The 14,489-nt window shown below is 40.0% G+C and overlaps 4 protein-coding genes across 4 annotated transcripts; 1 reads left to right on the forward strand and 3 right to left on the reverse strand.

Moving 5' to 3' along the window:
• Positions 1-9: 9 nt before the first annotated feature.
• Positions 10-1,811, forward strand: LOC140789774 (large ribosomal subunit protein eL43z-like). The gene is made up of 5 exons (XM_073139594.1): positions 10-126; positions 861-900; positions 1,006-1,094; positions 1,374-1,456; positions 1,564-1,811. The coding sequence occupies exons 1-5, from the start codon at positions 124-126 to the stop codon at positions 1,625-1,627; spliced, it is 279 nt and encodes a 92-aa protein (XP_072995695.1). The 5' UTR covers positions 10-123; the 3' UTR covers positions 1,628-1,811.
• A 771-nt stretch (positions 1,812-2,582) lies between these two features.
• LOC140789906 (peroxynitrite isomerase Rv2717c) lies at positions 2,583-5,208 on the reverse strand. The gene is made up of 5 exons (XM_073139813.1): positions 5,073-5,208; positions 4,726-4,987; positions 4,487-4,627; positions 3,165-3,233; positions 2,583-2,857 (listed from the first exon to the last, which is right to left on the reverse strand). Exons 2-5 carry the CDS (start codon positions 4,933-4,935, stop codon positions 2,738-2,740), a joined length of 540 nt encoding a protein of 179 aa, XP_072995914.1. The 5' UTR covers positions 4,936-4,987; positions 5,073-5,208; the 3' UTR covers positions 2,583-2,737.
• Positions 5,209-6,153: 945 nt separating this feature from the next.
• On the reverse strand, positions 6,154-8,771 carry LOC140788279 (aspartic proteinase NANA, chloroplast-like). Its single transcript, XM_073137468.1, has 2 exons — positions 7,937-8,771; positions 6,154-7,133 (listed from the first exon to the last, which is right to left on the reverse strand). Exons 1-2 carry the CDS (start codon positions 8,620-8,622, stop codon positions 6,293-6,295), a joined length of 1,527 nt encoding a protein of 508 aa, XP_072993569.1. The 5' UTR covers positions 8,623-8,771; the 3' UTR covers positions 6,154-6,292.
• A 2,394-nt stretch (positions 8,772-11,165) lies between these two features.
• On the reverse strand, positions 11,166-14,220 carry LOC140787949 (small ribosomal subunit protein bS20c). Its single transcript, XM_073136991.1, has 3 exons — positions 14,050-14,220; positions 13,793-13,956; positions 11,166-11,558 (listed from the first exon to the last, which is right to left on the reverse strand). The coding sequence occupies exons 1-3, from the start codon at positions 14,195-14,197 to the stop codon at positions 11,334-11,336; spliced, it is 537 nt and encodes a 178-aa protein (XP_072993092.1). The 5' UTR covers positions 14,198-14,220; the 3' UTR covers positions 11,166-11,333.
• Between the last annotated feature and the right edge of the window lie 269 nt (positions 14,221-14,489).

Consider the following 14,489-nt stretch of genomic DNA (forward strand, 5'->3'; position numbering starts at 1 on the left):
CCTAACCTTGAATCGTATAAAAGGGAAATGTCAAGCGCAACATGGGGCTTGCTCGTCCGATTCTAGGGTTTGGTGTGAAGGAAGTCATCGCCGTCTAGCGATCATCTCCTGCCCCCTTAAGCGATGGTGCGTCTCGAAAGCTTCTACTTCATCTTCTCATTCTTAATGACGACCTTAAGTGTTTATATGAAATCTCCCTTTGTTTTTGAGTTCGGTTGCAGACTTGTTTGTATCTTTCGTTATGCACTAATTGGATCCTACCTTTAGTAGAAGACGTTAATCTTGCAGAAGAAATTTGATTTGTTGCGATAAAGATTGGATTTTTTTGTTAAACTGTGTGGATTTCATGTAAGTTGGTTATGGGTTTATGGGAGTACGGAGTTGTAATTGAGTGTGTGGGTTCTTGTGTGGTTGTTTCTAAGGTTAGATAGTTAGCAATCGAGGAACTCAAATGGTAGTTAGTTCATTTCGATGTTGGAAAGTATCTTGTACACAATGATAAGGGATAAGAACAATGTTGCCAAAAATCTCTGGATGAAAATTTCTTCTTAGTATGTAATAAACTGAGATGAATGTGAGGTGGCATTTTGTTGCTATTGTGAATTTGTTTATGAGACACCTCTATATTTTAAGCTCCGGGTAGAAATTTCACATTTTAAAGTCTAATCCGTAACATAACTAAATCCTAAATTTAATATGAGGCAGTATTTTAAGTTGCCAGTGGTCTCTCATATATGTTGTTAACTACAGGAAAACTTGTTATTATTGGTTAATTTCAATGAAGAAGATGTGTATCTTTCATTTCCCTTATGTTCCAGACTTTCTGACACAGTTGAATCTGTATCTGTATCTGAATGCAGACGAAGCGCACTAAGAAGGCCGGAATTGTTGGCAAATATGGTATTCAAGTGTTCACAAATATTTAATATTGTTTCCCTCTTTCCCGAAGGCTTTAGTACTAATTGTTTATCATCTAACTTGTGAGTATTCTGTTTCAAAATCCAGGTACCAGATATGGTGCTAGTTTGCGAAAGCAGATCAAGAAAATGGAGGTTTCCCAGCATGCAAAGTATTTTTGCGAGTTCTGTGGAAAGGTGTTACTTTTTGTATCAATATAATATTACCTAAATGCTTTTAGTCTTTGGATCATAGACTAATTGTAATCTTGTTTAATATGAAAAGGTAGTAACTTATGGGTTGTATCTTTGTTATACCTGGAAAAATATGAACTAAGTCCAAAGGTGAAGCAAGAAAGGGCTGCTATTCCTCCATTAACAACTGCTTCTGGATTTAGCTGTCCTTGCATGTAATTCTATTAATTCCAAATTCCAATTGTGTGACTACACATTCTGATATCTTTTACGCTTCTGCAGTATGCTGTAAAAAGAAAAGCAGTTGGAATTTGGGGATGCAAGGATTGTGGGAAGGTTAAAGCTGGTGGTGCTTATACCTTGAAGTAAGTGTTGCCATCGGCTTTTCTTCAGGGAGAAAAGTTGTTGTACATCATCTTCTTTCTCCAAAGCTCTTGTTTTCCTTATCCTAATTCTGCTCGTTGACTTGCAGCACCGCTAGTGCTGTTACCGTGAGGAGCACCATTAGAAGATTGAGGGAGCAGACTGAAGGGTGATCAGCAACGAGGGATTATCCATCGGGAGAGTAACTTGTTTCTTGCCAATTTTGTTGAATTTAAAGTTTCATTCTAAGTTGTACAAAATTGGCCTCTTTTTAGCCATTTCGAATTGAGTTGCTAGTGTTGTTGCTTACATTTTGCCCTGCGACATTTATTTGCAAGGTAGCTAAAATTTTTCAAAGGTATTGTTTGCATTTTTCTGATGGTGTGCCTGCAAAGATAGTCCATTTTTGAGGAATTTTCTTTTTGCTGATTGATGCTGTGGTAGTGCTTCCAAGATTGTGCCTTTTATGAGCTTGTATGTAGCTCAAATCAATATTGAGGATATTATTACCTTGCTCTTTCTTTTTGGTCTAGAGAAGGTTACCACTTCTCTCTAGTTCGGGAGTGGTGGTTAAGCTGGTACAAATATTTGCTTTTCTTGTCCTACAACAATGACTTCTGAGTTCCAAGCGGACTGCATAGCTATAGATGTTTTCACAGCTAAAGTAATTAATATGCTAAGGCCGTTTATTTGTTCAAGAATTTTAATTTTAAATATCACTGGAAGAGAGCTAATATCATGAATATTAGTATTAGGTGTAATAACTATATTTATTAGAAAATAATAAATTTGCATTGAGAATAAGCGATGTTTTATATATTTGCACCTAGTGTTTGACAATGTGAATATATAACTATACTGTCCTTTATACTTTATCTCAGTAAGTATATTTATGTGACATAATTATTTTATAGAAAAGAGAAAAAAAGAATATTGAGTAATAAAATAATATCTAATATATGTGCAATATAGTAATTATAAATTATTATTAAATTATTTTTAAAAAATTGTATAGAATTAAATCAGAGAGTAATGAATTAGTATAAAAGAAGTTAAATTGTTATTTAGTTAGTACACCAACCAGTCCAGCTGAGCTTTTACTATTGTCATAATGTGTTAATGCCATTCTTTTTATCGGCTAAAAAATTTATTGCAATGGGATCTGTACTTCTGTATAAAAGCAACAAGGATAAGAACAAAAAGGTTCAGCTGCAGTCAATCTTGTTACAATCTGAAATTGCAACAATTCCGCAAGTAATATAATTAAAAGCAGATTGAACGAGTCAGATCTTCCTTAGTAAAGCCTTGAGATGTGGTTGAAGATTTGTCATTGTTGTGGCCATCTGAACAACATATGAGAGTTCTCCATTAGTAACTTTGAAAGATCTGGAGATCTCCTTCACCTGTAAAAATAAGTCGTTTCAAGACGATCATACTGTTGTCCAAAAAATAGAACTGTATCATGAAAGATCGAAAGGTCACAAGTCATAAACAGAAATACTGAAGCAGCAATCCTTCCACAACTAATAAGAAGGGGTGGTGACAAGTCCTCACTGCTCGGAAACTCGGATTAGTTTTATACGAATAAGTTGCGAAAAGTGAAAAATGCCAACTTTGGATTAGGAAGTAACTTGAGGTTAATTATTAGTGGATAGAATAAGTACTGCAATCGTAATCTAAATCACTATGGATGCTATACTCGGAGAATACCTTTGATGCATTCCCGACAAGCTCACTCCGAAGTGTCACTATTTTATTTTCGGCATCATAGGAGCCCTTCTGCATATTTTTATAACAAAATTATGTCAAGAAACAAAAACAAAACAAAACAAGAAAGTATACGAAATGCAGATTAATAGACGATATGTCATAACAGGTAGAAATGATTGAATTCCATTTGACATGATGCCATTATAATCTAAATCATTTCGTAGTCGTTAGCATGGATCATAATCACATTATTCACAAGATGTATGCTTTGTTGAACGTTTGCATTTGGTGGTTAGTAATAAGGGACTATATTGTTGGGTTGGTAAAAAAAAATTGAAAATAGGGGAACAGAGCAAAAGATTACTCTGAACTAATAAGTTCACAGTAGGAAACACTATTGACATCCCTTGGCCTAATTTTGTATTACGTTATCGTGAACTGCCATAAGCTTGTAAATGAAGATGAGACTAGAGTGATTGAATGCCTCTTATTAGCAAGAAGTAAGGAAGCACACAGATCACAAAAATAGTGATTTTATCTTTCTTTGCATATGCTTCCATGGCGTTTCGTTCACCGACACGGAGGGAATAATTCATAAATAAGCCGTCACCTAATCTACAAATAACAACAAAATGAGTTGAAACTTCAATCAGAAAGATTTTATCGTCATTTGCTTATCAAACCTCTATGCCCAAATAAGAGATGAAGCTATCTAAAAAGCGACCATGACAAAGCCCATTAATTAAATATCCTTCTCTTTCTCTTCTCCAGTATCAGTAAACTTCCCGTATTTGACAAGAGGAATCAACTTTATCCAAGGTGACCTCCCCAACCAACGATCAATCATGAATAGAGCCTAATACCCACACAGATGCATGGATAAAGCCCTTTCCATTGTTTACCATATCCATTACTGACAGAAACCTTCATTTTGTTTATCAATTCTCAGCAAAAACAATGTAAGAAACTATGCAGTTCTTTTGCAAATCTTATGCCCCTATTCCTGGAATCGATAAAAAATAGCTTCTTTTCACACCTTCCACTTACCTTCCAACTGTATTGTTTGGATATTGCCATCTCATCTCCGGTGAACAATTTCCCCTTGTGTCTCAATTCTCAAATCACATCCTTTCTTACCATTCTAAAACCTACTTAATTAAAAGTTTGTTTCAATCCACCAAAACCAGCAAAACACTCGCACCAATTGCTTTCTCCCGAACCCATCGATGATTCACAACAGCCAACAAAACCCATTTGCCACAATCCGAAAAGAACTCATGGTCTCAAGAGAAGTACCAAAAAGAGGGAGTGGGTATTCTCACCTGGACCTCAACAAGTCCGGTGCTCTGGGCTATGAGCACTTCGATGGATCCATCGGGTTTCGGCCGCCAGTATCCGCTTTCCGCATGCATCGGCTCTCCAGAGGAAAGCTTCCAAGTCTTCTGGGTATAAGCTATCACGGGCTATTCGAATCCCAAATTATCATAGAAGCGATCAATTTAGAGAGAGATCGGATAAGATAGAGATAGAGATTAGAGAGAAGAGAGAGATAGAAGGGAACCTTTCCGGAGTGAGAAAAGAGGAGCTCTTCGCCGTACTGGAAGGAGTTGATGGTCGGGAAACCACCCTCCCCTTCACCTCTCCACCTCCCCAAGAGGTAGGAGAGGGGGGCGATGGCTGGGTGCAGCGGCGGCGAAGGCGGTGGCGGAGGAGTAGATCCCAAGCCTCCGGTTTCCATGGCGCTCTCTCTCTCTCTCTCTTCAAAAGTCATCGATCTCCAACCTCGGAACTTATCTTTCAAGGATTTTTTTTCATTTCACACCCTACATTAGTATATTATGTGCTTATTTCAGTTTATACCTCGTCTTTTAACATAAATGTAGGGTGAGAGATGAAAATATTCCTTACTTGAAATCAAAATCTCCATAGCAAATACCAAAAGCTTGGGTGGATTGTGGAGCCTCAGTTTGTCATCATAGAATTCGATCATGAATGAAACAAGATCACTTATAAATCTTGCGAATACTAAAAATCCAAAGTTAAATACATTATATATGGCAAATGAAGGGAGGTTAAAGAGACAATGCAAGGAGTCAATCGATCACCATCAATGAGGTTGGTAGAAACTTGAAAGCTGCATTAGATTCCTTAGATTGGATTGCATGTTCAAGTTGAGTACTCTCTTTTGCTACAGTTGATCTCGTTATTTGGAGCACATAGATACGAATTTATCATGAGCGAGAGAAGCAACATAATTGCATGTTTTAATTCGATCTTCTTTTGGGTATGGATATCCATGAGTTCCTCCACGTAAGAAGTGTGAAAAAGTAGGTAGATCTTTAATATGAGCATTGCCATGCATGAAGAAGAGTAGATGGGCAGTTGAGAGCAATGACTATACATTGATGAATATAATTTACAGAACAAAAAAATGACAAAACAATTGGGCAAATATTAGTTTACCCTCCTATAATTTTAACTCACCTCTATGTATGATAAACTTAAGCACTCCGATAATAGTATTTACCATGAGGAATAATTAAGTTAAGTTTATAATTTTGCAAATAAATTGTGTTTCTTTTTTATTCTTATCACAAGAGAGGAAATATTTGAAGAAGGATAAGGTTAAAATTTGGAGGCAAGTGATGCATAGGATTCCAATGGGTAGAGACTAGAGACTCCAGTTGTGGCCCTTATCCAAATAGTTTCTTCTTGGCAAAGTATGATTAAGGTATCAATCCAATCAAAGGCGAAGCTTAACACTTTCTTATATTGCATGCTGCATTAATTACGAAACATTAATGCCAGGTTTGGACCACTGCACGAAGCAAGTGACCTTGAGTTCCGGGCCCGAGACATTGATAAATCTATATATGATGTCTGCGATGGACTGTTAGATTACGCATGAATGGATGGATAAAAGAGAAGAAGCCAGAGGAAGATAAATAGCTAGGTGAATTAATCGTACACGACCAGACCAAAAAAACTCTACACATGAATCATGTCTTCTTATTAATACATCGCCAGTACACACATTACACTTAAAATCACATCAAATTAAGGAAGAAAGAAGGAAATAAAGAAAGAGAGAGAGAAAGAAAGAGAGAAAAAAAGAAAGAAAGAAAGAATTAAGGAGTACATTTGTCGGGCTTAAATCTCAGCCGTTTGTTCCTGATGTCAAACTCCCAGTGATGCTCCTGCTGTAGGATATTCCCGATGGTCGACTGCCCCGGCCACGGCGCGGCTTGGAAGCCGATGCACTTCACACCGACCGCCACGTCGATCACGTAGCTTTTGCTCGGCGGCTCGAACCGAGCAGAGTCCGCGAAGTGCACGGCCAGCTTGGGAAGTACCACGTTATCGGCAGCCCCGGTCGTCCAGTTGTAGCAATACTCGAACGGGTCCATGTTGGTCCTCGGGATTCGCTCCAGCCGCTGGCTGAGAACCGTGACCACGGCCGTGTAAAGCGGCTCGACGAGCATGGTCAAGCTCGTGCCCGAGTCGACGATGACCCCGCCCCCTTGCTCCACGTCCCAAATGTTTTGGGGGACCGGGAGCATCACGCCGTCCAAGGAGATGGCGGCGACGGAGACCGCGTACCAGGGCTCGAAGTGTGGGGTGAGGAGGAGGCGGGTGGAGGAGAAAGGAGGAGGGGAAGTCGGCGACGAGGCCTGGGAGAACGCTGGGTTGGGACCGAAGGTGAGGTAGCCGGTGCGGTTGCGGGGGCTGAGGTGGTCGACCAGGCAGTAGGAGAACCGGCCGCCGAAGTGGGGGGCGGCGGCCATGGTGAAGGAGATGCGACTGAAGCCGAGGGCCAGCACGCCGTCCGATGCGAAGAAGCTTGGTCCGGCCGTCGAGGTCGTGCAACCCACCACGAGGCGCTTCAGCTTCGCCTTCCCGCCATTAGAGAGGCTGATGGTCGCGGACTCGTTCGCGAAGAAACCCTTCGCCATCGATCCGTCCTCGTACCTGACCGGAAAGCCCAAGCAAAAGGAAAAGAAAAAAAAAGTTATTTTATTACATATACACCCTTGTTTTTTTTTCATATCACTACCTACAGATTAGTGCTATTACAAAACGCCTCCTTGTTTTGAAGAGGTTACTCCACGTACATAAGAATGAAGAGCATTGAAGGAGGCTAAGGTGAATAGGACTTGCGAGCAGTGACTGCTGCTGCTAACAGCGATGTCAGACTGGGGGGAGCTCACAAATGGAAAGAAGAGATCTACCGATTGATATCGATCTCAGGATACCGAGATGACGGAAAAAAATTATATAAAAAAAAAACTATCCCTGTGACTCAATATATCAAACTATTACTAGAGAAAAAGAAAAAAAGAAAAGAGGAATTTAAAGCCAAATACGGCGGAATCAATGGCGTCACCAAATGCTCCTGCAGTAAGAACTAACAGCCAATCCCCCAATCCCATTCCACTATATCTACTGGTATCCTGAATGCAGGAAATTCCTGCCGTAGGATCATCTTTCACTTTGACAGTCAATTGTAGCCTGCCAAGTAAAGCCTACCGGACGAATTTCCTGCACTAGGAGATGTAGACGATCAGCTATCCCTTCCTCGCACATTAAATTTAGAACCAATAAAAATCCTTTACTTCAGAAAAAAAAAATTTCCACTACTTGATTCTTTCAAAAAAAAAGAAAAAAAAATTATACTACTTGAGTGTTGGATCTAATTATATTAAAACTTAATTTAGTAAAGAAGATCAGAAACTAAATATGCGGGATCGGATCCAAGATTCGGGCCACCTTACCCGTACTCGTACAAGCATGGGCTCGCCGGCGTCGGGCACGCCAAGAGCGCGTCGGGCAGCGACGTTTTGCACATATCCGATGAGCACATTATCGGATGCCACGACGACGACGCCTGTGGCTTAAAATTCCAGCCTTTTCCTTTGCGTTTGCCTTTCCCTCCGCCGCCCCTCCCGGGGTGGAGCCGCCGGGGGACAAGGCACTTGACCCACGTGAGGTCGCTTCCGGTGTCGATGATGAGGCGGAGCTTCTGCGCCGGAGTCCCGAGTCGAAACAGCGCGAAGAACTGCCCCTCTCCCACGTACGACCCCGAGTTCAGCGGCATCGCGAATCCGAAACCCGCCGCCGGCGCCGGCGCCAGATCCGTCGACGGGGAGTCGCACGCCCGCCGCCGGTTGTGGAGCGGCGTTCCGGGCCGTCCGATCCTCGACGCGATCGTCCCCTGCCGGATTTGGTCGCCGATCACGAGCGCGCGGAGGTACTCAAGGCGGGAGGAGGAAGGCATTGAGCGGCGGTGTAGCTTGAAGCGGAGGGGAGAGGAGTGAGACGCGAGGACGCCATGGAAGAAGAAGAAGAAGAAGAAGAAGAAGAAGAGGGAATGGCGCATTGGATTGAGATAGATTAAACCCCCAATTCGAGAGGAGAGGAGAAGGGAATTATGGGGGTTAGAATGGGAATGTTTTTTCATTGCAGTTCCATACTCCCCTCTTCTCTGCCCGTCTCTGGCCTTCTTTGAGGCAGAGGCGTTGTGTCCTTTCTCCTCCCTGTACTTATTTATTTATCTTTCTCTATACCTCGCTATGTGAGGTTGTCCTTTGCCTTTAAAAAAAATTACGCGCTTTTTTGTCTCCTAACTAGAACGTTATAAAATAAAAATAAAAAATATATATATAATATATATTTATCAAAAGCACATTCCATTCCGCTATAATTGTTATTATTATTCGTATCCTGTCATAATAATATTTATTTTCTTTAACGGTGTATAAATGATAATAAAAGTAAGATGTTAAAAATTTATGATAACTAATAAGTATCTGTTAAATCCTATATTTTATTCTTATCTCTGTCTGCAGAAAGGCCGATCTACTTTATTACTTTGGAGAAAGTCAAACTGCTAAATCCTCCTAACGATGAGTTTAACCAAAGGTTACCTTTTAAACTTCCAACCTCCTCCTAAAAGTATTAGCCAAGCATTAAATTAGACGTCTCCAACTCATGCAATACCAACGAACAGAGAGGGTTAGTCTCTATCCAGTTTGGATCCACTTCGGGTCCGGTTTTTAGATCCATTTAGGACGTACGTGGAGAAGGTAATGGCTTACGAATGCATAACAAATATCTAAATAACAATAGTTGTTGATTTAGTTAGTGGCTTCGAAGGAATTGGGGCGTGGCGCATAGAACCCAACTCGGATCCTGTCTCACATGGGAACACACGCTAACGTGCGCCGTCATCTCATCCACCAGTGCGTAGAACGGCACATGGAATTAATAGGAAGAAGGACTATCTTTTCTTTTTCATTTCACACCCTAAGTTATGTATTTTTTTCTATTTACACCTTGTCCTCGTCTGTTAGATGGGGGCGCAAACCGTAATGAGAGTAGAACAGAGGGTGCAGAATGAAAAAATCCTAGCAAGAAAAAAACACGCAATGGAAGGATAGGATTTATCCGGTCGTGTTGACCGCCGGGGACAGCTGGCCAGCAGTAGGAGGAGGACGTAATTATTTTAAAAAAAAACAGCCCCTCACATGGGTGTGGTAGAGAGCAGTGGCGTAGTACGACCCGTAGGATCGGAAACTGACGGCCCGGATCGCGCGAGGCCCCGCGTTAGGTATTTTGGCTAGAGAGTTAAGGGTGGGTCCCCCCACCACGTTGGGTGAAGTGGCAGGCGGTGGTCACTGCCGCATGTCCCGGGGTGGAGAAATGGTGGGGAAACGAGGGAAATTTTAGCGATGGGAAACGGGAGCGAAGAGAAACGGTAATAAGACGAGGGGTTGGATAGTTTTCTTTGGATTAAAAGGAAAAAAAAAAAGAGAGAGAAGAAAAAGTGGATAAAAATGGAGTTTGGCGAGGCTTGGAAGGAAGGGGTAGGCAAACTTGTGAAGGAAGAGACAGAGAAGAAGATAGCGGAGAAGCAATAGTATAAAATAGAGTTTCTTTCTTGTCCACATGTGGTTATATATATATAAATTATTTTATGCGTATTAACTGTTAAAACGATTTCTTAATTATATAAAAATGAATTAAGAAGTCGAGAAGGATTGATATATGCGCAGGGTAGGTTTTCAAGAGAGGATTATTAGAGCAATATTATATTTCATTAGAATATTTCCAGAAAAACATAAAACGAAATAGCTAAGCTAAAGGCAGGATAAGAAGACACCAAATACACCAAGCAAGCAGTACTAGAATAAATTTTGAGAGCTTTCAATATATCTTGTCAATGGGATAATTGAGCGTTGGCAGCGAAGCTTGCCATCATATATGAGGAGAAGTAATGAGATAAGCAAACAAAATCCAAAATCATGGCTTAAATAGACACAATTTGTCCACATTCTAATCCTGACCTCATAAAATGTACCAACTCCATTGTGGGTCGGCTGTATTCACAGCACAAAGTGTGCATCATTCGAACGGGTACTTAAATGGGTCTAGGGCACTTCTATTACTAGAACTTAGGATACTATTTTGATGCCTCCAGTGACAAGAAAAAAGATATGATAGGTTTAAAAAGAAAAAAAGAAGAAAAGATTAGAAATCAATTTACAAGTTTACAAAAGAATCAGTAGGACTTGCAGCAAATTTATACTCCAACCAAATTAGTAATATGTTATGATCTTAATCATTGTCCAGCAAAGTCGTTATGAAGAAATAGAATAATCACCGGCTAAGCCAAAACACTTGAGATTTGGTAGAGTTTCCGTAGGAAGAATAAGTACTGGGGATTTGCTCCCCTGGGTATACAAATTATATTGTAACATCTGTTGACTCTGAGAAGGTATACATGTGTTGTAATATGCTAGGGCATGTTATAACAAAGACATCAGATAAAAAACAATGAAATGCCAGTGCACTTCTAGGAGTTTGAAGGTATTTATAACATTCTCTGGACAAAGCAAAGGCAAGATGTACACAACCTTCTCCATATAATTGAAACGGCAAACTGTCTCCAGAGATCAAAACTGTGGCCACTTTTAAGTTAGTGCAAGAATGCAAGCCTTACTATTGCATAATGCGATATACTCATCATCCTCTGCAACCAGTGTATTATAAATGAGGCTCACTAAAAAGAATATACTCATTCATGACATGTTGCAATTAAGGACACAGCCCAAGAAAATAAACCTTCATCAACGAAGACAATGGTATTATCTTATCGAACAAAAACAAATATCACACAGTAGCCACAGGAGTGTACCACCCATGGTGGATCTCCACAGCCTTCTTTCTCCTTGCAAGCCTCGACTTCCGGTGAGCTCCTGTATTCCTATGCAGGGTACCAACCTTCACAGCCTTGTCGATTGCTGAGTATGCTTCCCCTATCAGTTTCTCTATCGGAAGAATTTCTTCAGCGCTTGCATCGGTTTTCTTTCTTAGCACATCTAGAGCTTCAAGGACCTAAAAGAAAAAAGAAGCAAAATCTTGTGACCGTGTACTACTTGATTTTGCAGAAGAATCACTGCAAAGAATTTCAACAATAGGCTATCCTTTAAATGCACGAATGTATACTAAATTACTTTACAGTACCCAATCAAATCATACAGACCTTGTATATTGTAGATAATAGATAAGACAGTTCAAGAGATGAATCAGCATGCAAACATTGTTTAAATTATCCAGGCTATAATTTTATAGCATACTAAGTAGAGCATGATTCATATGCATGTTTCTCCTGAGCTAACTAATGCAGTTTTCTCCACATTGTAGAAATTCAACAATGTTATTGGATGTCATTTCCAAAAGATGTAGAAAAGCTGAAAATTGATCAAAATTTCTAAGCTTACAGCTTTGCCTTGTGAAGTAGTGAAGCCTGCAACGAAAAGTTCTAGCAATATTCTAGTAATACTAGCAAGATTTCACTCAAGAATTCTGCTCCTTGCTCTGACTGACAAAATAACAAATTAATATATGGTAAGCTTGTCAGATGTAGTATCTTCAGATTCTCACAGTTAGTTCATTCTTATACTCATGAAGCACATCCATCCAGTGATGTTAGAGAGATTGTATGTATACTTAATAAATAAAAAAGAAGAGAGAAATAAGAAAAAGAAGCTACCAGGTACATAGAGAAAACCAAAACGCATAGAAACTAAAAAAAAAGCTGCTAGGTACATCGGGTCAAATTAAAAAAATGACACAGAAAATTAACTGGATAGATTCAATGTAAGTTCTATTTTTTTCTATTCGATTTTCTTTGTTGGATATTGTAAATAATACAACTTATGCAGTGTAAAATAATAATAATAATAATAATATTATTATTATTATTATTTTATCACAAATTTTCTCGCAATTAGCCTTATTGTGGCATATAGTGCAGAACGTAACACTAATTCCTGAACAAAAGAATGTAAGCAACAAAACAGAAAAGATATTATTATAGGATCTCTTAAGTGATTAGGTTAGCATAAACAGAAGGGATACAAAACGACATATGTTGCAAAGGTCTTGAAGAACACATTAAGGAATTCAATGCTCAGGTCACCAACTGCTAACTAGCCAACAATGTGTAATGGCCCATAGATACAAAAAGAAGAAAATAAGAAAGAAGTTGTCATGAGCACACAAGCTTTTAAAATTTAAACAAAAGGGATCCAGTGTAATCCTTTAGTGGCTTCATTTTCTTAACTCCATAATAAGTTTGAAACCAACTGATATAACATGAACATAAGGTGGACAAAGAAGGTTGGTGCTTCCAAAGCAATATCTCATAACTTGGAGATGCAAGGCATTCACAATAGGCCAACAAGCCTAAAGATACACATGTATAGATTTGAGGAACAATGTAGATGTTGAATCAGAAGAGATGTTGTGATGACGAAATGGATGGATCATGGGATAACTATACACCCAGGAAAAAAAAACTCTAAATTAATGGGATACAAGTGAGTCTGATTAGACGCCATAGACATATGGGCTATGGCAGAAGCATAGGAGCGTAAATTTGTCAGTGTAAGGACCAACAAGAACATGAACTAAAGCTGTGAACTAGGTAACAAAAAGAACATGATTCACGCTTCCAGCTATCAACAGGGCTAGCAAATTAATTAGAGGCATTGAGATGTATCCAGTCCCTAACTTAGGCAGAGAATGAAGGCTGGCGCATACTAAATGGCGTCCTTGTCTTATAAAAGATGGAACCAAGTGACATAACATGAATGTGAGGCAGAGAAAGCTAATTGGGGCCTCTCATAGCAATATCTCATAACCTTAATAATACAGAGTCCTCATTATAGGCCAATAAGCCCAAAGTGTCCATAGTATCAATTTGGCAAGCAATACACGTCTTGGAGCAAAAGATGATCTTGCCGCCTCTAAATATGAAAAGGAGGGTATAAGTAACCACAAAGGTAAAAAAATTTACGGGATACAAATGGAACTTTAATTGGAAAAAAGGAAGCCGTTGCGCATCAAAATTAAGTATAAAATTCCATGCGCAATGCCAAAGGACTAACTAAAAACCTAAATGACACCTTTCAAGTAAGGGAAAATCAACTTTTGCACTTCAGTTATCGACATTGTCAGAAAATAAATCATAGTCATGGTCACGTTTCGCGCATCTCTAAACAGCCATAAGCTAAAATTAGATTCTTTAGCCAACAATTGAATAAAGCGCGCATAAAGGTATATACCTTTTTCATCCGGGTCTTGACCTCAGATTTCCGCGACTTGTTATATATCCTTCTCTTCTCCGCCTGCCGAGCTCTCTTCGCAGCCGAGTCCGCCTTCTTCTGCGGCGCCGCCTCGCACACCACCAACCTACGCGGCGACTTGGGCCTCGCCACCGCCGTCAACCCTTGAGAAGAGTTCGAGCATAGAACAGCTCAAATTTGTGAATGAATCGATGAGAACAAGCAACACGAAGAGAAATTTGAGAGGGACTGCATACCATTTGGGACGGCGACGAGGGAGACATTGGAGGAGAAGGCGAGAGATCTGAAGGCTTGACAGAGAGGAAGAGATCGAGAAGTGGAAGTGGTGGAGAGAGAGAAGGGTTTCGGTCGGCAAGAGGAAGAAGGGAGAGCGAGGCAAGCCATTTCTTTTTTCCTCCTTTCGAGCTCTATCCACTCTCTTATCGTGATTGAATAAGATATAAGCCTTAAGCACGTGCGGCGCAGCAGGCTAATTTTTACGAAGAACACCCTGTCATTTCTAGTAATCATTAAAATTTCCCCGCATTCACGCGGAATTACTATTTGGACCCTCATACGATTTTTAAAGAGCATCCGTTTCTTTCGTGCAGTCATTTATCATTAAATCATATCACGTCAATACAACGAGCTTCTAGTGTGAATCCAGACTTTGGCAAAATAAATAGAAAAGTAAGAC

The sequence above is a fragment of the Typha latifolia genome, chromosome 5, assembly GCF_019914945.1.
Source record: "Typha latifolia isolate L0001 chromosome 5, TyphaL0001v2, whole genome shotgun sequence".
NCBI lineage: Eukaryota > Viridiplantae > Streptophyta > Magnoliopsida > Poales > Typhaceae > Typha > Typha latifolia.

Bases quoted from the DNA above. Each gene is read 5' to 3' on its own strand.
- LOC140789906 (XM_073139813.1), bottom strand. From the start codon at position 4,935: ATGACTTTTGAAGAGAGAGAGAGAGAGAGCGCCATGGAAACCGGAGGC. The intron at 4,628-4,725 runs GTTCCCTTCTAT...GGATTCGAATAG, and splicing joins TCTTTTCTCACTCCGGAAAG to CCCGTGATAGCTTATACCCA. The intron at 3,234-4,486 runs GTGAGAATACCC...AAAAATATGCAG, and splicing joins CCGGACTTGTTGAGGTCCAG to AAGGGCTCCTATGATGCCGA.
- LOC140787949 (XM_073136991.1), bottom strand. From the start codon at position 14,197: ATGGCTTGCCTCGCTCTCCCTTCTTCCTCTTGCCGACCGAAACCCTTC. The intron at 13,957-14,049 runs GTATGCAGTCCC...ACTCTTCTCAAG, and splicing joins CCTCGTCGCCGTCCCAAATG to GGTTGACGGCGGTGGCGAGG. The intron at 11,559-13,792 runs GTATATACCTTT...TTTTTCTTTTAG, and splicing joins TCAAGACCCGGATGAAAAAG to GTCCTTGAAGCTCTAGATGT.
- LOC140789774 (XM_073139594.1), top strand. The intron at 901-1,005 runs GTATTCAAGTGT...TTCAAAATCCAG, and splicing joins CGGAATTGTTGGCAAATATG to GTACCAGATATGGTGCTAGT. The intron at 1,095-1,373 runs GTGTTACTTTTT...ACGCTTCTGCAG, and splicing joins TTTGCGAGTTCTGTGGAAAG to TATGCTGTAAAAAGAAAAGC.
- LOC140788279 (XM_073137468.1), bottom strand. From the start codon at position 8,622: ATGAAAAAACATTCCCATTCTAACCCCCATAATTCCCTTCTCCTCTCC. The intron at 7,134-7,936 runs GTAAGGTGGCCC...CTTTCCGGTCAG, and splicing joins CCATGCTTGTACGAGTACGG to GTACGAGGACGGATCGATGG.